Source organism: Chenopodium album, chromosome 12 (assembly GCF_948465745.1).
Source record: "Chenopodium album chromosome 12, dcCheAlbu1.1, whole genome shotgun sequence".
NCBI classification, from domain to species: Eukaryota; Viridiplantae; Streptophyta; class Magnoliopsida; order Caryophyllales; family Amaranthaceae; genus Chenopodium; species Chenopodium album.
The window spans coordinates 1,432,262-1,458,537 of NC_137845.1; the positions used below are offsets into that span (position 1 = coordinate 1,432,262).

The following is a 26,276-nucleotide window of genomic DNA, read 5'->3' on the forward strand; positions in this document are numbered from 1 at the left end:
TGTTGGTTATTAACATAAGCACAGTTGTTATAGAAGAGGTTCATACTTATTGTAATTCTAATGAAGAATACTTTATAACTAAATTGTCATGGTTTTTGCAATGAGTAGTTTAAGTGTGTTTCTAAAGTCATACATAATATAGTTCCATCACCCTTTTAATTATGCTTTATTTGGTTTCAAAGTTGAATTTGATGGGTAAGACGTTGGATCTGTAAAGCCTCTAGGTTATGAGTTAAACTAATAAATTATAAACCCCGACCCCTTCTCCCTCCACCCCCCCCCCCCTCCCCCACCACAACCCCCGACCAACAAAACCCTAGGTCTCACAATCATAGTGATAGAAACAATCATGGATTATCAACTAGCTTAGTTAGTTAAAGTATTGAGGGGTGGTACTCAAAACTTGAGATCAAATCTCATCTACATCATTTGCTTTTGTCAGTCTCTCTACACCTAAAAAAAAAAAAAAAGTGACATAAAAACAATTAAAGTGGATTGCAAGAGTCCTTTCAAATTATCTTATTTAGTTTAGAACTCAAACATGTATTAACAATTAATGAAAATGTCAGTGAGAGCAAGACTACTTCATTGCTATCAAGATGTAAATTGCTCCACCTATTGACTTCCAAGTTAAGGTGCAAATAACGAAAATCTTAATTGTACGAATTAACTTTTTAGATAAGATTGTCTAAAACCACCTTATAAACGAGTTTGAGTAAAGGAAAAGAGAAATTGAAATAAGATCGCATGTTATTCACCAAAGGAGTCGTATGATGATAATACAGTCTTATTTAGACGTTTTTCATTCTTATTTTAGTTTGTTTAAGACCTTACCAAATAGAAAAATTGAAGGTTTTAGCACAAGTTTGGTTTGGGTGGTGAGTTGCAACAACACACACAATTCATGTTTAAGGTCTACTTGAAGCAAAAAAATCCATTACCAAGTAGGCAAGTAGGGATATAGTAAGCTCCAATTAGCCCACGTTTACGGTCTACATACATTCTACCAATAATAACGGACTAAAAAACAAAACCAAACCGCATAATATAATCGTAGAAAACTACAGTACATTATCTTATTTTAATTTCTCCAATTTCCACTCTTTTGACTCTTGCCGGAAGTTGATGGGCATAAAAATTGGAGTTTTTGTGATTAGATTAACTGATTGAATTCATCCTTCACCATTTCTTAGTTTATGGTTGGTATGTTCTTCATTTCTTTTATTTATGTCTTCATATAATTTTATATTTTTCGGTCGGTGGTGTTTCATTATCTAAAATATGTCACTTTATTAGATAATTTTTTGCATAATTTTATGTGCAATTATCATATTTGTATGATTTATTTTAATGTTCATCAATCTTCAACTGGGTTTTCAATAGAATTCTAGTTTCTTGCCCATAATTCTCCAAGCTTGAATTTTTCTGTATGTAATTTTCTGGGTTATCAATTTTTATTTCTGGTTGTTATCTGGGTTTTCTTGAAATTGTGGAAATGGTGAATGCTATTGGGTTCGCTCCATTAAGCTATGGAATAGAATCATCTTACCCTAGGTGGCAAGACCTTGTTGCATTTAAAAAATTGAGGATTGAAGCATGTTCTAGGGTTTCAATTACTCAAACTAGTGATAAAAAGCTGAAATACATAGTCCCAATTCGGAGTAAAGTTAGAGAGTTTAGGCTTTTTAACTCAATCGAGTTGGACCGGGTTTTGACTAGTGTGGATGAGGATGAAATGAGTGAAGGGTTCTTTGAGGCAATAGAAGAATTAGAACGGATGGCCCGAGAACCGTCGGATGTTCTTGAAGAAATGAATGACCGGCTCTCGGCCCGAGAGCTGCAGCTGATGTTGGTGTACTTTTCACAAGAGGGGAGGGATTCTTGGTGTGCATTAGAGGTGTTTGAGTGGTTGAAGAAAGAGAATCGCGTTGATAAGGAGATGATGGAGTTGATGGTGTCAATCATGTGTGGGTGGATTAAGAATATGATTGAAGCTGAAAAGGAAGTTGGGGAGGTGGTTGATCTTTTGGTTGACATGGATTGTGTTGGTCTGAAACCCAATTTTAGCATGATGGAGAAGGCCATTTCTGTGTACTGGGATTCGGGGAAGTCAGATCAAGCAGTTTCTTTTGTCGAGGAGGTTCTGAGACGCAGAATCCTGTCTTTAGAGGATGGTGTGGATGATATACACAGGGGAGGCCCTGCTGGCTATCTTGCTTGGAAGATGATGGTAAGATTTCCTTCTAATTTTCAACTTCATTAAACATTTGTCATATTGAGAACTATGTAGTATTTGTAATTTTCAAGGCTTGGCATAATAAGTAAGATCATCACTTTGCAACTGTCAGACTATCATTGCATATTGATGTTTTATACAAGTATATGTGATTTTCTAGCTGCTAAAATTAAACGGATATTATGGAATTACGTGCTCTGTAATTTTTGGGGGTAACATTATGTGATCAAATCACCTTCATACTATCTTGTTTAGTTGAAAATTGCTGCCATAAATCAAGTATTTTCTTGGTTATATTGTCTATAATACAAGGCTTGGGTATCATGGTCTATAAGGCTTTATTCCTGTGATTGATTGCTCTCACTGTGTCAATTTACTTGCTGCTTCAGCCTTTTTTTTTTTATTCTTAGATTCATGTTTCCTGTTATTATAGAGTACTAGCAGCATATACCAGTGCCATTATTATTTGTTACAGAGTAATTCAATATACCAACAAAACAACGACCAACTTTTTAGTATGTGTCTGCCAATCCTTAAACCAAGTATACATAGTTTATTGTAACTCTCTTGATGATGATGATCTGTTTTTAATCTTCTAGGAGAAAGGAGATTACAGAGATGCTGTTAGATTGGTGATTCGCTTGAGGGAAAGTGAATTGAATCCTGAAATGTACAGCTATCTCATTGCAATGACAGCTGTGGTGAAAGAATTGAATGAAGTTGCAAAAGCATTGCGTAAGTTAAAGGGTTTTTCTAGGGCTGGTCTAGTTGCTGAGTTAGATGAAGAAAATATTAGGCTTGTTGAGAAGCATCAGTCTGATCTTCTGGATGAAGGGATCCTACTCTCAAGTTGGTTGATTAAGGAGGGAAATACTTCAGTGCTTAGTTCAGTTCATGAAAAGCTCCTTGCTATGTATATTTGTGCTGGTCGTGGGCTTGATGCCGAAAAACAGTTGTGGGAAATGAAGCTTTTAGGTAAGGAGGTTGAGAGGTACTTCTATGACATAGTTTTAGCTATCTGTGCCTCTCAAAGAGAAGATGGAGCTGTTTCTAGATTGCTGACTACATTGGAAGCTACAAGCTCTTCATCTAAAAAGAAAACTTTAACATGGTTGCTTCGAGGCTATATCAAAGGTGGCAATTATGTGGATGCTGCTGAAACATTAGCCAGAATGCTTGATTCTGGATTGCATCCAGATTTATTGGACCGAATTGCTGTTCTGCAGGGTCTCAGGAAAAAGATGCACCAACCTGGGACTGCAGAGATCTATCTAAGGCTTTGCAAGCGCCTGTCAGATGCCGACTTGATTGGACCTTGTCTCGTATATATGTACATAAAGAAGTATAAGCTTTGGATTGTGAAGATGATTTAGGTAGTGTATGGTAGAGGAGTTACTCGCAAAATGTTTGTGTTTGCAAATTTTGCCTATGTCGAATCCTATGACCTGAGAGTTCCAGGAGCGCAGGAATTACTTTAGAATCAAGGTACAAAGTGTAATTTCAATGCCTAGAATGTTATGTGTGTAAATTATATGTATATCAATATATGTGTATATATATATATATGTGTTTGTATATCATCATTGTTCTTGACTTCTTGACAATACCAAGTTATGTTACCTGTGCTTATATGTGTTAAAGAAAGATGGCAAAGAATAAAGACTACTTGTTTTAACATGTTAATCTTCCTTCTGGTGATTTTACTAGCTTTATTATAAATTAAACTAAATCAAAGTCATGGTTCTTTTTTTGGCCTGAATTGTGGTTCGGCCTGATGCCTTGGCCGAAATTAGCTAACTTCCTTCTTTTGCTGTAGCCTTGCCCTGGTCTGTAATCAACTCTAATTTTGCCCGATTTCTCATGTATTGGTTGTCTCATTGAGTTTGCCCCATACTCTTCTCATGAGATATAATGCATTTGATTAGGTTGTTCAGTGGCGGTGATTATTCATTGTCATACTTTTTGTGTGTAAACACTTCATTGTCATATTTAATTCCTTAGTCTGATAAGTTGGTAGAATACTAATTTTTTAATGCAAAGTATAATCCCTGCAACTTTGTTTTAGTCACTTTACATTATTATATTGCAATTTGTCACTTTACTCTATATAAAAACCCTCTTTTAATCAACCACCAAATAATCTTGCTTAAGATATAATTTATCTTTCAGATGAAATTGATGAAGCATCCACCAAATTTACCAAAATTCATGGATTAATCAATTACCATGACAAAGTCCTCAACTGGCAAAAAGATAAGGTCAAATTGGCAGAACCCTTCTGATTTGGGTTCCATATTTAATTACCCCTTAGCTTGAATATTTGGCAACATTAGATATTACATCACATTTTTAGTAGTCATACTTTGACCTGCATCTCTTACATAACACAGAATAATTCTCCATTTACCTAGTTTGTTATGTTGAAATGGAGCATACAAGTAGCACAAATTGTATCGTCAGCAGTGGCATATTACTCCGTATTACATAGATGTATTTGAAAAGGTCCTTCGCGAGGGCTCTTTTGGATCTTAAACTATCTGCGAAGCTTGTGTTCAGGATAACTTAACACTCAGTTTACAATGTTCATTGCACACCCAGCTTAGTTAAAAGTTTGCTTTAAGAGCCTGTCTCAAACTGTTGTAAACGCGAATCTGTCTGAGTTTAGAGCACATGTTCAAGAAAGAAATCTAGTAGAGGAATCAAAGAACGTGCTTATATTGGATAAAAAGGAAACATTGTCTAAAAAAAATTGAGACACAGATCTGGCCAAGCAGCCAACTAAAAGAGCTCATTTTTCTCATTTATGTACAGAAAATCACACGCTTAACGTCCTTCTAACCACCTGTCTCAGAAAGCTCTGCTCCAGTATTGGTTTTATACTCAAATCATATTCTAGGCTATGAACATGGCTTTGAGATGAAAGCCATAACCATGCAAAAAAAAAAAAAAAAAAAAAAAAACAAAAACATAACTCTAGGCTTTTACTTACAGGAGTAAACCCTACTAACTTCCATCCATAGACATAACTTCAAGCTCTGCCCACCACAGAGGAGATAACCTCGGAGTTGCTCCATCAGGCCCCATCCCTGTAATCTCTCTTAAACGTGCAGCAATGTTTTTCATAGTTGGTCTCTCTTGTGGATCAGGTTGTAAACAATCTTTTATGATGCAAAACAATCTCTGGACCTCCTCGGCTTTAAACGAACTTAACGTTGGATCTATGATATCTTGTGGTAAGTAATCTTTTTCCAAGCAGTGGAAAACCCAATCTGCTACAGTGCAATTACCCTCCATGTAAGGCATCCTACCGGTTATGATTTCTAACAAAACCATCCCAAAGTTGTAGACATTGCCCTCTATATCTGTCAGTGCTGCCTCCAAAAGATGCATGGAAGGTGATCTCATTTTAGATACCGTTCCCACAGTCCAGAAGCTAAAATCTGATACTTTGGTCGCATAATCTTCTGATAGGTACATGGACGAAGACTGCAGGTCCCTGTGAGGTATGGGTGGGTTCAGCTGGTGCATATGTTCAAGGCAATAAGCCATACCCATTATTACACGTAGGCGCATCTTCCAGTCCAAGCGTTCAGCCTCTTTGACTGCAAATAAGGAGCTCACTTGTTACAAACAAGCCGAGAAAGCAAAGTCCTAACATATATTCTTTTTTTTTTTTCACTTCAAGTTTCAAAATGAGATTGAGGTTGGATAAGATACTCACTGTGTAGATGTTCAAAGAGAGTTCCATTTGGTGCATATTCAAAAACCATCATCCTAGTAAAAGGCTTCTCCTCTTCACAAAATCCAATAAGGTTCACAAAATTCTTGTGGTTCACTTTGGACAATGTTTCTATCTGTAAACAAAAGCAAAAATAATGAATATACAGAAAAAAACAACTAATACAACTAATAGCAGGTTTAACTTATGTCAAGGCACAGTATTAATACCTTCTTCCGAAACTGGGCTTCCAATTTTCTTGACCATTCCTCAGAAGACTTCACTGAAGTTGCCACAACAGCAATTTCAATGCCACTAGAAAGAGTACCTTTATATACAGTCCCATCGTTCAAAGTGCCAATTATGTTGCTGAAATCTTCACAGGCTGTTTCAAGTTCAACTCTCTTAAGCTTCGGCACACCTGGAGTGTAAAAATATCAGTAAGAAATATGCTACAACAGTGATAGTTAGTAATTGATTTGTAGGTGATGAAGCATCATACCTGAAACAAATGCTCTTTGAAGCTGTCCACTTAGCCCTGTGGCCCATGGTTTCACAGTACGTATCTTACTGCTTCTGCAGATTACAATGGCAGCTGCTGATATAATCAGAAGTGTCAAGCCACCAGCAACGGAGGCCCAAATAATAACCTTATGATGCTTCGAGCTGGATCTTTTAGTGTTATCTGGGACTTGAGCAGCCTGTGCCGCCGGTGATACTGAAACAACAGGGGGATTTGATGGTGTCGGAGAAGGAGGATCTGCAAACACAGGAGCAGGAGCAGGCACCGGTGAGGAGATGGCACTTGATGGCGATGGAGATGGAGATGGTGATGATGGTGAGATAGGAGAAGGGGATGGAGATGGCGAGTTCGAATGAGATTGAGAGGGAGATTTTGATGTCGGTGAAGCAGGCCTTCTGTTTCTAAGTCTCCGAAATGGAAAGCCTGGCACTTGCAGCAAGCTTCTCCCAACAAAATTATCCGGCCGGGTAGTATACCTGATAAAGAAGCAAGAGACAGGTTATAATTGAACAAGGTAATCTCCCAAGGCCTGAAGAAAAGGAGCGAACATTTATTATGCTGTTGGCTGAAAAGCACTACACTTTTAATCAATCATGTGCCCAATTTACTAATTCAACAATAGCAAAACAGGTAGATTTAGCATGAAGTCATTTCACAGGTTCTCACCAAGAAAAAGATTTACTGTTACAGCTTGCCCTGGCAGAAACAGTACGTAGGTATTCCTCATCCACCTGATGTTCAGATAGCATCTGAAGCTGATTAAGCTCTGGAGATAAGCTACCAAGATTATTGTTGTTGTCCAGCAGACTGTATCAGATGCAAATGAGAGACATAAACAAAGGGTTAACAGAAGGTCCCTAAAGAGAAAAACAGATGAAGTAATGACTATTATAACATGTGATAATCTTTAGCATAATAATACGGAGTAGGATCTACTCACAGAATCGACAGCGAAAAGTTGTTCCCGAGGTTAGAAGGGATCGGTCCACTAAAGTTGTTGTAACCCAAGTCTAGCATTTCCAGTTCTTTCAGGCCAGCTATCTCACTAGCAATGATCCCATCAAAGGAATTGTTGCGCAATATACTGAGAATGAGAAGTAGAAAAGCCAACCAAAACAATCAGTAAGAGGAACAGATGATAACAAGATAAAATGACACTTAAGCTAGAACATTGAAAAAGATAAATTCCAGTATTTCACTAACATAATAAAAACTCTACTATAAGGAATAAGCAACTAACTTATGCTCTTACATGGATTTAATATGATATAGATTTCCAAGTTCAGATGCTAGTGTTCCTCCCAGACAAAGATCCTTCAGATTCCTGCAAGTCGAAAATCACTGGATTGTAAGCCTTTAAGGGTTTAATTTCATCAAAGTAAAGGAATTTGGGATATGAAATACTAAAATATACTATAAATCACAAGCATTAGACAATTCAGAATCCAATAACCCTAATAACCAATTCGAATAACCAAAACATGAGTAATCTAGTATCAACGGAGACCATTAGACAATTCAGAATCCAATAAACCTAATAACCAATTTACTTACTAAAAATAAACCACAGGAAATTAATACAAAATTAACCAATTTGAGTAACAAAATATAAACATAATTAATTAAAATCAAAATGCAGAAAAATTATTAAAAATTGAGAAAAAATTGCAGGAAAAAAAATATAGAGAGATAAGGAACATACAGAATTACAACATTGCCATCAGAACAAGAAACTCCAAACCAGGAACAATGATCCAAATCACCATCTTTATCACTCCAATTAGAAAGGGCATTAAAGGGATCTCTCACCACCTTTTCTTTAAACTTCAACAAAGCCAACCCTATAAAATAAACAAAAAAATAAAAATTATTCACACCCAATTCATTTCAGCTTACTCCCAGAAAAACCCAGAAAATAAAATCAAATTATACTTCGTATGATTTAAAGAAGCAGAATTTTACCTTCAGAATTAAGGGATGAACAAGGAAGAAGAAGAAGCTGGAGATGAAATAAGAATACCAAATTCACCCCATAAAACATCCACAAATTACTTCTCATCTTCAATCACTTAAAAAACAGCAGAAATCTTCAGAAATTCTAGGTTTAATTCAGCCAAAGAATGCAGTTTCAGTTTAATCATATACTTCCAAAAAAAAGTAGCAAAATTCAATCTTTAATTAGATGAACTAACAAAGAACAGATCTTTTCAAATGTTCACCAGAATTCTTGAAATTTGAAGTTGGGAGGAAAGAGATTAGGGATGAGAGGAAGAACAAGAGAAACGCGTTCACCATGAATGAGGGGTTAGCATTTTGACTAGTTTAAGTGCTTTCATTTTCTGGGTTTTTTTAATTTTTGGGTTCTGGGAAATAAACAAATTTTCAAAAGTGGGTCTAATAGTAATAATGATTTTAATTTTTGAATTGAACAAATATGAAAAATTGGGAAAAAAGAAAACAGGAAGAAACTTACAAAGAAATTTAACCCCTTTTTGGTGTCATTAATCCGCGTAATTTTGATTCTTATGCTAAATTGTTAGCTGGTTTTTAAAATAAAATTAATTGGTTTGAAAAGCATTCAGAAAGTTGATGGGTTATTTACTGAGCTTACCGAATTGAATTACTGGTGGCGGAGAAGGTGAATAAATAGGAAGACTGAGTAAGAGCAGTTGAGTTCGTTTGTCTGAATCAGCAATCAAGGGGTGTTGGTTTGGCGACGACTAGTCAGCCTGACCCCATCTTTGGCACCTTATTGAAGCCGCCATCTACACTATAAGTCCAATTGTATGCTCCACATTTTGTTATTAGCTCATCCGGGTGACGTATCCCATAGAGAATTGACAATTTCAAACTACTCCGTAACTTAATCTATCAACTAGTATTCGAGTGAATTATAACTTTGACATTATGTGCAGTGTTCTATAAATTTTGTATATCTAATGAGTAACAACTAAAATACTTTACATGAAATAGATAATTAATGTTACTTGCACATTTTAAAGCAATGTGTTTTCATATAATATTACTCTATAGTAGGTCAAATTTATAAACCAAGATTGTATAATATTTATTTAGGATAGATATTTAACACATTTTTATATGTAAACATCAAAGCATCTTCTAAAAGTCGAACTTTGACCATCAATTAATGCGTTGTTGATAAGAAATTTAGATGAAAAATTCTCTCACATCTCTTTTCTTGTTTACATACTAGGAGATAATAATAATCTACCTCGAATTATGTTCGCATCACTTGAATGATATTATCTTTTTAACACGGTATTAGTATAAAACTTACGTCCAGTAAATTAAATAAGTAGCTTTTTTTTTTTTTTTTTGGTGAAGGAGAGGGGCAAACCCCAAGCATATCTAGGCAAATGCTAATTTTTTGAATGGAAACAAATTGAAGTACGCAAATTAATTTTTTTCATACTCTACCCTACGGAGTGCTTATTAGTTATTATTGGGTATATTTCACCTGTTCTTTAAGTAATTGGATGAAAAAACAAAGTGAACTTTTATAATAAGGTCAAAATAAAGTGAACTTTTCTATAAGTGATTGTATGTCGCCTATTCTTTATATTCCATACGATAAACCAAATAGAAAGGGAGAAATATTAATGCTCTTAATTAGCCATGATATTTGCAATTATTTTTTCATTTTGGTGCAAATGATATTTGCAATTTTTACTGATGTGCATGACTGCATTGTAGCAGGATCGAGTTAAGATCTAAGAAATATTCCATATTTATTTACTAGGGAGTACAATAGCTAAATGAATGATTGTCACTAAGCAGTTTATATGTGTAATTATGACCTTAATTATGAATTTGAGCTAGATGTTGTAGGTCTAAACATGATTAACCGGGTAATTAAAATGATTGAAGAAAAAGGAATGTTTGATTAAAAATAGTTTTAAAAAGCCGGTTGCCGCCTTAACTATAAAATGGTCCAAGTTCGATTCTGAACAAAGTCCGTTGACGTATATTTCCATGTTTTGCGCCGACTAACAATTTTCCCCTCTACAAAACACATTATCCAGCATTACCATAACTCTTTCCTTAATTTGTTATTTGGGCCTGATTTTGACGCTATAATCTACCAACTTTTGACTACATTGGCTTATTTAGTTTTAACTTTTTTAAGCTGTAAATTCCATACATTTGAATTACTCCTTTCTTGCTACCATAAAATTAGAGATATGCTATGATCTTTAAATTTAGGGCATGTTGTAATTTACTGAACTGAACTGAACTGATCGGAGCTGAATTGAACTGAACTGTTTATGAGAGAAGGAAATTGGGAACTGAACTGAACTGTTTATGAGAGAAGGAAATTGGGAACTGAACTGAAGTGAACTGAAATTAAGTTGAAGAGAACATGCCCTTAGTATTAAAGTGACATGAATTGAGTATAATAAAAGACATGAAGTATTTTGTAATTTTGTTAAGCTAAGTAGACATTTAATATTGAATCAACAAAGGGTATTTTAAAGCATAAAAGTCCTGAAATAAATTTGCTTTGTACATAAGAAATGTTTAAATAAGTATTATATTATATTTCAAAATTAAAAGCCATACCAAGATAATCATATAGGAGTAATGTGCATGGACCATCACTCCATCAGCCAAGCACTCAAGAGTCAAGAATACTAGAACAAAAAGAATAGATACATTTGTTACACATAATAATGATCCCATTATTATATAAATCTATTGCTACAACATTATATATCTATTGCCCTATTGGAGTTTTGGACCTACTCACCATTATATTATACTCCTCCGACATGTTTCCTTAATCATGTTTATTAATGTATAAATTCAATTATTAATATCTTTAATTATCGATAAGTAAAAATTATAAAAAGTTTATATTTTAAAATATATGTCGTGACAAATTTAACAAGACTTTACATGAATATATTTTTCAATATATATAAACCATAAAATACGATCAAATAAAAAAGTATATATGTGAATAGTGTTAAAATCTAACGAGTCAACTAATATAACGGAGGTAATATATACTCGTACTTGTATAACAGTGTACATTCCTACATGCATATTACAGAGGCAATTGTAATACAAGTAGTAATTTGTACATTTACGTTAGAGACCCACTTATTTTGCCAATTCCACGTGAATGTTCCTTAGAACAGAGGTTGATTTAATTTCGTACGGTAGAAAAGGTGATGTATATATAAATGCATTTAATTTATATTTGCCACCTTACATATTTTTTTTTTTTTTTTTAAAAAAAAGTGTTAGAAATGGGGTCGACATTATTGATGTGTTGAATGATTAATTTGAAGTGAAAATGTTGTCTTACTTATGAAGATGACCTTAATAAGCTTGATTGTCTTGCACTTCATCAAAAAGATACGAGTGAACTTTAAGCTTGGCTACATTCTGATCGAAAATTGCTGCCCCGTTCATTATAATAATGAGCTTGTTCCTCCATAAACATGTTATTATGGTCCGGTATGTAACACGAGTCGGCGTGTAGGGTACATATTCATCGATAGCTAATCCCAGTATTGTATAGTTATTAATTTAGAAGTTTTGATATTAAACACGCTCAAATTTACACTAGTCATTATAAAAGAGCGTCCAAAAAAAAGAGTGTCTAATATGAGAATTACAAGTAACATCTAATAGTAATGTGAAACCTATGATTTAATTTAGAAGGAGTTTCGAATTAAACCATATATAGTTGATATATACTCCGTATATTGCTAGCTTTTCATATACTCCATATATTGCTTATTCATAATATTGATAATAAATTAATAACAAATGTCATACATCATATATGTTCCAGAAAAAAATCATGCTAGTTTAGTTATGTATTAGTACAAACTATTTTTACCAACCTTTATTATGCTTAGTTTTACATATTAGTAAAGTGCTAGGATGTGCTACCATAATAAAGAATACAAAAATCTTAATGAATATTAGCATATGTATACTTTATTTTCTCTGTATAGTGTATACTTCCCTTTTCTACTTAAATATTGGCCTAATTTCATTTTTATTCAAATAATTTTTCACAATTGTTCTTTACTTTATTTATTTCTCCTCAAATTAAAGATCAAAACGGCATATCACCTCAATACATAACTCTTAATTAGAAAAACGAAAGTTAAGTAATGAGCTTTTTTATGTTAAAAAAGGATAGTTATGACTAGATGAAGTACATCATATCAATATATATCTAGTACCAAGACTAGCTAACAACTACTATTTACTTATTTAGTTAATCAAATGAAAGGTGCAATGTCCAAAAAAAAGGTGCAATGTGTCATTCCCATAGATTCTAATATTCTATAATAGTCTCCATGTGATATGAATCATATGATATTAGATGTTGAAACTAAGAGAAAAAAATAATCATATATCCCATCTATATATGTTAGATCCATCAAGAAAACTACGTATTATTTAAGTATAATACCTAGTATAATTTAGGGGTCGTTTGGTTTGCACGGGGTAAATAGAATGGAGTGAACAAAGAAAAATAAAGAGAATAGAATAAAAACCCAACCCTATTCACCCGGGGTCTAATAAACGTAAGCACATCCGGAACCCGAAAACCCTATCAACAATACGAAGACTTGTATATGCCATCTAAGACAAGCGACATCTTTATGTTTTGAAAAACAAAAGGGAAAAAAGCCACCTTCTCCGACCATCCAACCACCACACCGCCCCTTATTTTCTTTCACCTTCTCCAACCACCACCTAGCCACCCACCACTCGCCGCCCCTGCCCCACCCCTCCCCAGCAATCTCCTCCCTTGAAACATTTCTCCACTCCCACAAAAACATTAAAAAAAACCTCCCCCTCTCGGTAAAACAGTTGGCCGACACTCCCCCTCCTCCCAAAACCCTAGGCCAGAATCAACTAAGAAGGATTAAAGGAAATGAAGAGAGTAAAGGGAATTGGAAAAAAGGCCAAACAAACAATAACAAAGAGAATGCGGACAAATACCCCTACCATACGACCATTAGTCTAAAATTGTAAAACAATGAGAAAAAGTATAATGTTGACAGTTGGGCTATGTATTGGGCTTTTTCTTGCCTCCCATGGGCTGTCTAGTGGCAACTGAAATTGTGGGTCACATAAAACGAAGATCTTTGCTTGCCTATCTCTTAACATAAAATAAATTATCAGACCTTAATAGCTTAATCTGTTTGGATCAGTGGATAGACAACACACAAATTACTGTCAAGTTTGATGAACTAGGAACAACCATTTACAGTAATTTTAACTTGAGATGTTCCAGTGAACATACCACTACCTAAAATTGATCAAACAGAGGGACTAACCTAACTGTTAGTCGAGGTACCAAACCTAACTGTCTACCTTCGTCCTTTCATATTCACGAAGGAATATACTGTATTTATTTTCATATAATATTTTTAGCTTTACCATTTTTTCCAATTCTATATGTGTGACGACATAAGTAGTGAAAATAAATACGGAGTAGTTTTTAAAACTATCGCACATATCACAAGTATATAGCGCCAGCATTAAATACTACGTACAAGTATTATAATGAGGGGAGATGATGAATTGACATGTTACATTGATTACTTTTTCTTAGATTGCTTGAAACTATTGTGTGATGAGGAGGCCTGCAGTGATTTTCTGTTTTTCATCTTTGAAAGTTAGTCTTTCAGTGTGCAGAACAAAACATTTTGATGTTACATTGTCACCTTCTATTGTCTCTATGAATGAGTTGACCAAGTCTAATCTTTGTTACAATTTGATCTTTGTTCAAATTATTGCTGAAATTTTGTCCTGGAACAAAAATACAATTGTTGGACCTGGGAAATAATGGGTTTTTAGGGGAAATACCAAATGACTTGGGTCAATTTCCTAGCATTGGAGAATTCTTTAAACCTTACCTACAAGCTAAAACCAATTAACAGGACTAAAGCCACATTTCCACCCCAATTCTCTGGGCTAGACTAGCAGTTCTTGACCTTTCTGATAACAAGATCACCGGCAACTTGGATATCCTGGCAAAGCCTACAAAACCTTATTCAACATCTTTAATCTGTAGGTTAGTTGATTGAAATTCAATTAAAGATGACACTTGGGAATTGACTCTCTACAAAAAGATGAAATCCTCAATAGAAGATGTCATCAACCTGACTTCTGCTAATGTAGAAACAAGGAGCTCTGGAGTTGTGTACACAGTAGCTATGCGGCTTTTTGTAGAGAGTCCAGAGCTAACGGGGAAATACTCACTGCTATAAAGATGTGGTCTACAGATGAAATAGGGGCATTTAACATAGTCCGGCTTTTGGAGTGGGGATTCAACAAGAAACTCAAATTCGTATTCTATGACTACCTCCTAATTGGGAACTTAAGCTTAAGCTCATTAAATAAATGAACAAAGCTCGAACCACACATGTTTGACTCGATATTGCTTGTGAACAACTCGTTAAAGTTCATTTATAAGCTTGTTCATTTATAAGTATTGAACACGGAAATAACAGGGAAGAGAGGGGGAGCCAGAGGAGCTGTAATTACAATTAAATCACATTCTGTTTGTAAATTCCTACACTGTGGAAGCTAACTCCATCAGCTTATGCTTTCATACATTGAATGAACAATGAGCATTTTTACACGCATAGAGTAAATCACAGTTATTCGATCTCTTCATTCTAACATTGGACTACTCTACCACATTCTGTTCACATCATTGAATCTTTAGGAATAAGCAAATGCAAGCAAAACCACCACTCTTACAGTAGTAGTCTTGCCTACACTCATCAACCATTATTCAGTAATCAGAAGCAATAATCACCCAACCCCTCATCGCTCATCAACGATTGTTGATCTCTAATCATTACATCAGTATCCAGGTAACCTGTGAATTCATAGCCATCCCAAATAGCACAGTAAAAATACCAAATGAAACTGCGATGTGGTAGGAGCAGCACAATACTGTCAAATGAAGCATTTTATAGTAAACTCTGTTGAAATCAACCCATCTGATATTCTGATGTATCAGTTGAAAGCAAACATTACCGTATTCTGTTTCAGCGCATCCTCTCAACAGCCTATAGACATTCAAAGCTATTATGCTGTCTCAAAAAGATCTACCACAGAATACAATGGCTTGGGATGAAATCGAATCCATTTTTACAAGATGGAACAAATCAAAGCTTCAAACATAAATGTGGAGCTGAGGTTCGTACACTTGAAAAAAAAAAACTTAATGATCCCTTAAGAGAACACAAAACTAACACACTAAAAATCATGAAGATACTCAAAAGCACGCATACCCAAGTCACTAAGAAGAGAAAGAACACAATAATCTGCTAAACATCGTTATGTGATTAATAGACACAGCTTTAATTAATCAAAAAACTACTTTCTACATCCTGAAACAATAATCACAATTCATAAATCATATGAAGTGATTTATTATGTCTGGAAAAAATTGTCACATTAAAACGCTAGTTACAAGTAATCTTTTAGATAGCTCATGTCATACGAGTATTTCCTTTAATAGTAGGGAGTAGGGACAATGCGACAATTATTTTCGAATAACCCGAAAGATAAAATTACAAAGAGTAGGCACCTCATTGAATAAAGACCACCACAAAAGTCAAAAATGGATCAACACATCATTGTTATGCATGTAGTACTAGTACAAAACACACAACATGATTCATTATCATCAAGTAACTCATGGTTATGAAAGGGACAACTCTAACCCAGCTGAAGTCTTTTTTCATACATAATGAGCAAACATTAACTATCAACCAAACACATTTCCATCAATAACAACACCAAGTAGAATACAACCTTCTAAAGACGCTAGCTACATTTGTCAAACCCGCCTAATTCTAACCACCATTATTTCCATGATCATTATCATTATTATAATATAAATACCATACAAAAAAACATTATAATATAAAGTTTATCTCAAAAAAAAAAAAAATCCTACTCCTTTTTTCCCATTTATGTCATCATCAACTTTACACAACACATAGAAAACAAAAACAACCAAATCCAAACAAAATGTCAAATTTCTTTTGGACCTAATTGGGCCCTAATGGGCCTAAGCAAACCCAAAACTAAAAACCCAAAAAATTAAAAATGGACCTGTCTATGAAAATTTACAGGCGTTAATCGGAGCTAAAATCGGACGGTAGAGAGAAGGCGAAGAACAATCAGGACATCTAATCAGACCGTTCTCATTGCACACCAAACAAGATCGAAACCCAATTTTTTCCGAGAAGATTTTATGACTACCGCTACAATCGGCGCAGAGGATAAATCTATACCCACCGCACGTGATGCACGTGCCGGGCTTTTTCGGTGGTATCCCAGAAACAAGCTTCTTGAGTTCACCGATTTCGTTAAGATATTTAACTTCGTCGGCCCCACCAATGTATCTTCCACCAATGAAAACTCGAGGTAATGACAGCTGTTCGGCGGGTTTTAACCCGAGTAGTTCCCGGAGCTCCGACATAAAGCCCAAATCCATTGATATGTCACGTTCATCTATAACCACCTGGAACCCTTGTAGTATTGCTATAACTGACCGGCATGCTTCGAATGTGGGCCGGATTACCCGGAGACTGGTGTAGTAGACCACGATTCGGGCCTCCGAGGAGGGTGGTTTTGGACCATCTTCTTTTGGGCCGGGTATTGTTGTTGTTGGTGTTGTTGGGTCGGATCTGTTGGCCCATTGTTGGAGAAGGGAGTTAGCGGTGCGAACGCGGTGGAAAACGGAGCGGACGGTTCGGGTTTGGGTTTGGGTTTGGGTCGGAGCAGAAGGTTGGCGTTTAAGGGGGGAATCGAAATCTTGGATGTTGCAGAGATTTTCGATGTCTTTAAAGGAAGAACATCGGAAATTGGAGGAATTGAATTTGTGTTTAGGAGTATTATTATTGGATTTTTTGGGGGATGAAGATGATGATGATTTAACCCACGAAGACGGCCACATTGACCCGACCCGGGAAACCCAGAAAAGAAAATCAAAGCATTAATTTAGTGGAGATTTGGGGTTGAGGAGAGAGAAAATGATGGTGGTGTTGGTGGTGGTGCAGTGCAAATGTGCAATTGGTTGTGTTATGGGGAGTAACGTAAAGGAAAGAAGGAGATGTAAAAATGAAAGAGGGGGAATTTGAGGTGGTAGGAAGAGAGAATAACAGGAGAGAGAAAATTAAAGGTTAATTAGGTTTCGAGGTGGTTAAGTTGGTTGGATTGGGGAAACCTTTTTATTTTTAAATTTTTTTTGGAAATTTTTTGTGTGTGGGAATATAAATTTATATATAGGGGTAAAGGCTAAAGGGAAATATATACCCTATGGTTTAACAAAAAAAAAAAAAAAAAAAAAAAAAAATGGTTTAACAAAAAGGGTGTTACAATTATTATGTACTCTCTTGATTTCTAAATAATTGTTGATGAGGGGTTGTGTTTAAGGAATGTAAAATAATATTAAATGTATCGTGATTTTTTCCTTCGTTAAAAGATTGTCTAAATTTTCCTTAAATGATTCAATGTTGTTAACGTTTAAAGTTATGTTTAAGGATATTATGTACTCTCTTGCTTTCTAAATCGATTTTAGTTGTTTTACTTGTCATATACTGCCTTTTTTTAACGCATGTATATTTTATTGTTGAATTATTTGTTCATTTTGGATTGCTTAATGAATTATACATGTTGCATAGTCATGTAAAAAGAAACAAACAATAAATTATCATAGTAATGGTATAAACAAACATCAATTCCCTTTAAAGAATGCCATTATTTTTTTTTTATATAAAATTATGAATTATGACTAATATAATGTTGTATATAGTCACTTGATTTTCACTTAACTATACTTGCTTGAACTTAGCTTAGCTTATTTAAACCAACTTAAACTTATGCATAGCTCTTGCCACAAATTAATTGTTTTATATATATATATACACACTTATTAGTTATTATATACTCTCATTTGGCCTCATATTTACTTTATTTTCAAGAAATTAGTAAAATAAAGCAAACAAAACATGACCTAATTGTGATAAAATGCTACAAAACCACAAAGGACTTTTCACATTTATAGATCGAGTTACACTTTTAAAAATACAACTAATGAAAATAGGAGAAAAGTATTGTTTTCACTAATTAATACGAAGTACTATGTAGAACTCTAATTAACGAGATATTAACTCAATTTTGATTTAAAAACTACACACTACGAAATAATTTTTTAAATTTTCTACTCTCAAAAGACCATTAGTTCAAACATACATGTTTTTTGGGTTTTTTTTTTATTTTTATTTATTTATTTTTTTATATATAGTAAGTGTGGGAAGGACAATGATGTAGATGAAATTCAATTTCAAGTCTTGAGTACCACCTATGCAAAACTTAAACCAATTAAACTCCATAATGAGATTAATGAGGACTATGAGAGTATGAGGTCCCATTTGTGAATACTCTTTAAGGATAAGAATGTTGGAAATCGTATCTATATGTTGGAAGGAAGAGATTGTCATTAGGTAGAGGCAATTTTGGATTAGATGCCAATTTCTTTTTTGGTTTGTTCCATCCCAGCTGGTTAATTAATCAATTAAAAAATGATTACTACAAATCCTAACAAATGAAAGGCATTAATTAGCTAAAAAGGACATTAGACCGGGTCAAATCTTTGATGTGAAATGTGCTCCTCTCCTCGTGGGAGCCATATACTTTGCATCATCTATTAATCACGTGTGGATCTCTGTTAAGATAGACCTAATACACTAATTACGAGTATAATAATAATCATGTCCATGCTTCTTAATGGTTATGTCATGTTAATTGCTACGTATTTTTCAATTTGCTCCTTTTGTTTTATGAAGAGGATTATAAGTTATGATTAATTCCAAACCAAAATCTTTTGTGGATGAACATTCTGAAACCTTTAACAGGTCACGAGAGCTGAATAATGATCACAAGTCATAACTAGAGTAGTTTATTCATAAATTAATTTTATTCTATTTTCTATAATTTATGCTTAAATGTGTCTTTAAATTGGAGTATTGAGTAATATAATTAAGAAACTGTATTGATCTAGTGAACTATATAGTAGGTTCAATGCTTATTTGTGTCAATTTATGAGATTTGTTTGCTAAGCCTAGTTGGGTCATTTATTTTGAGGGCAAGTTAAGTCATTTATTGTAGGAGTAATATACTAATATGTATATGTTTGTAGTTTTTGGATTGAAATTAATGAAGTATTGTTCTCTCATTCGAAAATCCTAGAATAATATTAATGATGGGTAAAACAATCAAAACGTATTGAAAGGATTATTCATTTAATGTACGTAGTAAAATATAGTACCATATATACAAAATATATCAAATGTGAAGAAATAAAATCTACAAGTAATATACTTGTATTTTTTAAAACAATCCGTTGGAGAGCTAAGGTATTTAACTCAACTACATCCAATTTTATACAAAAGTAAAATTTGTGTGAAATATTAGTAAAGGATAAATGACTCAACTAAACCTAATCTCGTACGAGATACCAAATTACCGAGTACGGAGTACTACTACTGTACGTACTACATAATACATATAGACGGTGAGGTATAGTAAAATTCTACTTGACTTAAAATTGAAAGGCATTATTGTAGAGGATACATGAAAAAGAGGAAACATTATTGAGGGCATGTGGTGTAACTTGAAATAAGAAAAAGGGAAATTGTTAGTGAAATGGGGTAATTGATTGGGGGCAAAGTGGGTTCTGAAAAAGGGTAGATTGATTATATGGTACTCATTTTAGCAGATGAGATAAATTCACATGCATGCATGCTTCTTATGGTCCCTCCATTTTTAACCATTTTCTTTTCATTTTTAGGATGACCAGTTTTCTTTTGTTCTCTATTTTTTTTTTCTGTTTGGGTTTTCCCTTTCATCTTCTTCATTCTTCAGGTCATGCTCCCTACTTTTTTGGATCTAATTTGTGTCAAAGGCCCATTCAGAGCGGCCTGTTTGTTCCTAACGGACTGGCTTGAAAACTCATTATATGTCCAAGGCCCGGGATAATAGTCAATGATCATACGTTAATTTCATGCATGAGGAATTTATTGGTGACGAATCAGATGATCTGTTATATACTGTAATAGGCAGTGCTAACAAAGATGGCACCTGGTCGGTCCAGCATGAAACACAACACGACACGTTACTTTGTGTGCCATGTCGTAGGCTGGGTTTAGGCAGTTTTTTTTTTTTTTTTTTTTTTTTTTGGAGAAGCATGATAAGACACAACTTGTTTTGGCACAAAAAAGTACGCCAAAATCAGTAACTTTGGCTCAAGTAAGCAAGTTCAACACGGTGGTATATGGGCTTGGGTCATGAGCAAGCTAACAATTTGAAATCCAAGGCAATCAAGAGTAAGGCGTTGATAATTGACAAGCACTTACTATAAATAGACGACAATTTACAAGTACGAGTACTTAGTTAAGATGAAAAGAATTCTTATTTAACACTTGTTAGTCCGGAGATCAAACATTAAATTACAAGTAGTAATCATAGTAAGAAATTTCTTGATTATGAGCTTTTCAGTACTATCATAAGTGGTAGGTCAAATATGAGTAATAATTATTCATAGGCTCATAACAATGAATAATTGAATTTTGAATACTATAAAAGAAATCTAGTTATACCTTATGATTTTTTCCGTTTCATGTTTTTTTAATACTATAAAATATTCCAAAATTGCAAAAAAAATTATGAAACGAAGGTAGCATAAATAATACAGAGTATTAATTTCGATTGATTTTGTTCTAAACGTATTCAATTACTTAATTACTTTTACACCTTTTTTTCCCCAATGTATACTACCCAATTTAATTACATGAATAAAGAACTAAAAGTACAATGGATTCCCGTCAAAGTGGATAAAATTGTACCTGTACTCCCTCCGTCCCATAATATAGTTTATGTTTGTGTTTTTTTTACAGTATTTAAGAAATACTCTCTCCGTTTTTAAATACTTGCTCCATTTCTCCACGCTCCGAGTTTTAGGAGAAATTGGAAAAAGTAATAAAATATGGAGGTAGTGGGGTAGAGGGAAGAATTAAAAAAATTATAAAAAGCAAAAGTAGTGGAGAGAGAGTTAGAGGAAAGAGAATAAAATATGATTTATGTTGGGTTCACTAATTGAGTAAAATGAATTAAATATTGTAAAAGGTTTTCAAATAAGAAAATGGAGCAAGTATTTAAAAACGGCCGGAAAAGAAAAATGGAGCAAGTGTTTAAAAATAGAGGGAGTAGAAGGAGAAAATGGATAAAGTACATTAATAAAAGTAAAAAGTATATTTGTAGACTAAAGTTAAAAAGATAAAGTGGAAAAGTGGGAAAAAAGAACAAAATATGTGCAAAATTGAAGGATAAATTAAGAAATTAAATGAATAAAGTTAAAAAATAAGGGTATAATGATCTTTACATAATATCCAAAAATAGAAATAGAAACAAAATTTTGATTTTCTAAAATAAGAAAACAGAAACTATATTGAGACAGATAGAGTATATTCAAAAGGAGGCACGCAGGATAAAGTCCTGCAAAAGAAAGAGAGAAGAGTTTCACAGAAACACCAGCACTAAACTCGATAGCCAAAAAATGTCAGAAATTGTGGAGTTAAAGATCCAATTCGGAAGCGAAAGATTCCCACTTTCAATTAACATTAATTCCACCGTTTTTGAACTCAAACAACATCTCATGGACTCCACTAACGTCCTCCCTAAAGGCCAGCAGCTCATTCACAAAGGTTTTCTTCAATCTTGATCATGGCGTAATCATTGTTCCAATTAAAGTATTAATTTTTATTTTGATTTTGATTTGTAGGAGCTAAATTGGTTGATTCTAAAACATTGAGGGATTCGGGTATTGTTAATAAGTCTAAAATCATGCTCACGGCTTCTGGTGGTAAATTTCAAGGGGTATTAATTTCTTCTTACTTCCCTTCTTTGGATGCAATTAGTTTTAGGGTTTAAATTATATGAAGAATTGATCAGTTTGATGTTAATTATAGGATGTTTTTATTGTTTGATTTTGGTTTTGAATGAATCGATTGTTTTGATGTTGATTTGAGGTATTTTGTTGCTATTTATATTTAGGGTTTGGATTATTTATGGAATGATTGATTTGGTGTTGATTTTTAGGGTAAATCACCTGTGGTACCGACTTATGAGAAGATTATGAATGAGAATCGATCCCTCAATTCTGCACCTGTTAAAGAGACCAATATACTTAAGTCTAGTGTTGATCGGTGGAAGATGTTTAGGGTAATTGGTCTTGCTGAGTCTAATTTGAAGGTAAAATCCATTATCTTTTATTGCAAGTTTCATAATGTGGCATAGTTAATTCTAGTTTTATAATTTGGCATTTTGTGCAATTTTTATTTGGATGTGGAGATGTTGTGTAATTCCTGAAAATGAACATAGATTGTGTGTATGTTGTTCCGATTTTGCGTTTTAGTGTTGGCGCTATTTTCCTTGGATTATGGGATTACTTTCAACCAATGGTAAACTATTGTTATAATGCATTCCGATGTGGATTTTTGAAGGTATAGGAGGAGGAGAGAGAGTGAAGGATCTAATTTCTAAGATTTAAACATGAAGTCGTAAAAAAAAAAGGAGGGTTAGAGGTGTGGATGATTGTTGAAAAGTGTTTGCAACATTGTGATTCTTATGTGTCACCTTAGAAATCTTCCTCATGGTAGAAGAGGGTGGGTTCTTGCTTTAGAAATGTTGGAAAAAATATTATAAAATATAAGTTAACTATAATTGTTTATTTTATTTTATTTTTAATTATTGTTATTGCACATTGGTCAAGGGTCAAGGATAAGGTTCTATCTATACCCCATCCCTCCCTTCCCACCCCTCCGAAGGTGGAAGGCTCTTTGATGTTGCATTGTTGTAGTATCTCTTCACATAGTTCCTGGGATTATTTCCATGAATGTGTTCTTTTATGTATCCAATTGATGTACATTTTTGTATATTGAAAAATCTAAAGGCTATACCTGATGAAGTATGGGAATGTGGATCGTCTTCAGGCTCTTGTCCTAAAGTGCTTGATCTCAGCAACAACTATATTCGTGACATACCCTCCAAAATTAGCTGCTTGACATTTATCAAGGTAAGGAACTAAAACTAAAGTGATTACCCTTCATTTCTATTACTTTGCTGTTAGAAAGTTGTTATAAACATTGTGCTTCTGTATTCTGGTTTTGTAGAAGTTGATTTTGAATGCGAATGATCTCTCAGATGATTCAATAAGTTGGGAAGGCCTAACTCAGTTGAAGTACTTGAACTATCTTTCTTTGGATCAAAACCAGTAAGTTCTCTAGATATAATAAGACTTGCCTCCCATGTTCGGATTTAAAAAAAAATAAAAAAATTTGTACCTGTACATAATTAATAGAAAGAAAAGACTGATTGCATGTCCCTGAGGTAATCAGTCACAAGTCACAACTGTTTTGAGGAGAGTTTTTGCAAGTTATCACTGTGATTTTGGGACTGGCAAGGGTTGAGAAATTATAGTAAAAGGAAATTTGTGTGAAGAGCACTTACTTTCAAAACAATTTCCATAAAGAGAGCTTAGGTGTATAGACATGCATTGTAATTATGGCTCGTTCATCCTCCTCCCCCAAACCCCAATTCTGTATTCTGATTACTTGGTGCGAATTATCAGGTGCAATCCCATACTAATTAATTTTAAACACTGTATCTTTTGTAGGTTGACTTATCTACCTTCTTCTTTGGGTGAACTTACTTCCCTGGAGCAGCTGCACTTTGCAGGCAACAAACTGGAAAGCCTACCGGTAGAACTTGGTCTTTTGACTCGGCTAGAGATTTTTAAAGTTAACAACAACAGGTGTGTAGTCACTCTATCCAACATTTGGTAATTTCATTCTGATTTATGATATGCAACCCTAGAATCTATAGCCCAAGCATGTCTAGGGTAAATCTGACAATATGTGTTGTTATCTTAGCTTGAGATACATAAGGACTATGAAGTTAAAGTTCTTGATGTTAGTATATGTGTGCTGTAGACTTCAAATAGTTTTTATGACTAAGTGAACTATAGAAGTTTGTGAGGCTTATTTGTGAGTTGGTTATTATCTTCCTAAATCTGTATTGAAATTTATGAGCTTAACATAATTTGCATATATTCTTTGTCAATTTGACATTTTTGCTTCAGAATCATATTGACTTGATTCTTTACTTTAATTTGCCAGTTTAAGTGCGGTACCCTCTCATATAGGCGACTGCAATGCTTTAATTGAGGTATATAATTCTCTGTCTTTGGATAAGTAGCAGAAAAAATTGTGCAAAGCAGGTCGTCAATAAAAAATTATCCTTTCAGTTGCTATTCAACCCGATACCTTTAGCGCTTTTTAACAGTCAAATGTAACATAAATCATGAAAACTCTCTAATTTTTTTCTTTTTCTTTTTTTTTTTACTTATTTTTGTATTGATGTGTATGTTTTTTTTTTTCCCTGTCCATAATTCAGAAAGAGATTCAATGCTAAAAGTATGAATGTAAATTTTCCCCATTGACAGCAAGTTTTCACAGATGCTGTAGACAGCACTGAGATAAGGCGTTATATGTTTTTATCCATCCCCAGGGCTGAGTAGTTTAATGATTAAAGACGCCAGTTAAGGGTATATTTTGGCTTATAATAAATATTTTTTCTGGGGGTAAAAGAAATTTTTTGAGTTGGCTACAGAAATACAGATGCTATATTACGGAGTACTTTCTTTGAACTCAAGTTATACCATCTTTACGCTCTAATCAACGTATTTTATGATGTCGGTCAGTTTCCTTACTGAATTTGTTTTGTATGGCCAGGTCAATATATCCTTTAATCTTCTGAAAGAGTTACCTGAGACACTTGGCAAACTACAAAAGTTGCAGGTTGAATTCCATACATTATTTGTGCTACCATGTCTGTTGGTTCAATATGTAACCAATTTTTTTCTGCAATAGGCGCTGCATCTTCAGAATAATCCACTTAAATCACTGCCATCTACTCTATTGAAAAATTGTGTCAAGCTTTCAACTCTTGATGTTACCAATACACAAATAGCAGTTTATGAGCTTCGGCAGGTATACTGCTTTTTTACTTCACTATATTGATTGATGCTTTATGTTCCAGGGATATGAATTTATTAAATCTCTTTTCCAGATTGAGGGATGGGAAGATTTTGATAAAAGGAGAGTCTTGAAACAGAATAAGAAACTGGAATGTCGCACTGTTGACTCTGCTGACTTTGAAGAAGGTGCTGATAAAAACTGATCTCCAAATACAAATAATTATTGTAAAGATTGCTGCTATCTGAGGAACATATTTTTCAGGACTTGTTCTGGTCTGTTGTCCTTTTTGGTAGTAGGGTTTAGAATTGAAATCCACAGAACTGTATTCTCTATGTGGTGGTGTTCCTTGTGGATTATGGAGTTGCTGTAACATGGAAATATATGCCTATATGGAGGGAATTAATGGGGATCCATCTTGTAATTGATAATATGCGTAGAATCGCATTCCTCCAGTGAGATTTTCCTGGTGCAAGCGAATCTGTTATTCTCCACATACAATTAATTGAACAATCTGTAGGTTTTTATTTTATTTTTTTGTTTGTAAGTGGCTACCAGTTTATATTAACTATCTGAAGCTTAATATTAGCATTCGTTGGTTGAACTTGTTACTTGTAATTTGCATCAAAAAAAAAAAAAAACACTTGTTACTTGTAATCATGATTTGAATCCGAGATAATTCAC

General features: G+C 34.0%; 3 protein-coding genes across 3 annotated transcripts; 2 read left to right on the forward strand and 1 right to left on the reverse strand.

Annotated features, from left to right (window-relative positions):
• The first annotated feature begins 1,074 nt into the window (after window positions 1-1,074).
• LOC145569967 (pentatricopeptide repeat-containing protein At2g30100, chloroplastic-like) lies at window positions 1,075-3,911 on the forward strand. The gene is made up of 2 exons (XM_081628938.1): window positions 1,075-2,230; window positions 2,836-3,911. The coding sequence occupies exons 1-2, from the start codon at window positions 1,496-1,498 to the stop codon at window positions 3,607-3,609; spliced, it is 1,509 nt and encodes a 502-aa protein (XP_081485064.1). The 5' UTR covers window positions 1,075-1,495; the 3' UTR covers window positions 3,610-3,911.
• A 1,047-nt stretch (window positions 3,912-4,958) lies between these two features.
• On the reverse strand, window positions 4,959-9,079 carry LOC145571519 (inactive receptor-like serine/threonine-protein kinase At2g40270). The gene is made up of 9 exons (XM_081630553.1): window positions 8,440-9,079; window positions 8,180-8,318; window positions 7,730-7,801; window positions 7,418-7,561; window positions 7,144-7,284; window positions 6,457-6,953; window positions 6,185-6,375; window positions 5,958-6,090; window positions 4,959-5,838 (listed from the first exon to the last, which is right to left on the reverse strand). Exons 1-9 carry the CDS (start codon window positions 8,534-8,536, stop codon window positions 5,240-5,242), a joined length of 2,013 nt encoding a protein of 670 aa, XP_081486679.1. The 5' UTR covers window positions 8,537-9,079; the 3' UTR covers window positions 4,959-5,239.
• A 12,965-nt stretch (window positions 9,080-22,044) lies between these two features.
• LOC145569971 (LRR repeats and ubiquitin-like domain-containing protein At2g30105) lies at window positions 22,045-26,196 on the forward strand. Its single transcript, XM_081628941.1, has 10 exons — window positions 22,045-22,262; window positions 22,340-22,434; window positions 22,657-22,809; window positions 23,510-23,632; window positions 23,730-23,830; window positions 24,233-24,370; window positions 24,735-24,783; window positions 25,350-25,415; window positions 25,488-25,607; window positions 25,687-26,196. Exons 1-10 carry the CDS (start codon window positions 22,115-22,117, stop codon window positions 25,795-25,797), a joined length of 1,104 nt encoding a protein of 367 aa, XP_081485067.1. The 5' UTR covers window positions 22,045-22,114; the 3' UTR covers window positions 25,798-26,196.
• The last annotated feature ends 80 nt before the right edge of the window (window positions 26,197-26,276 follow it).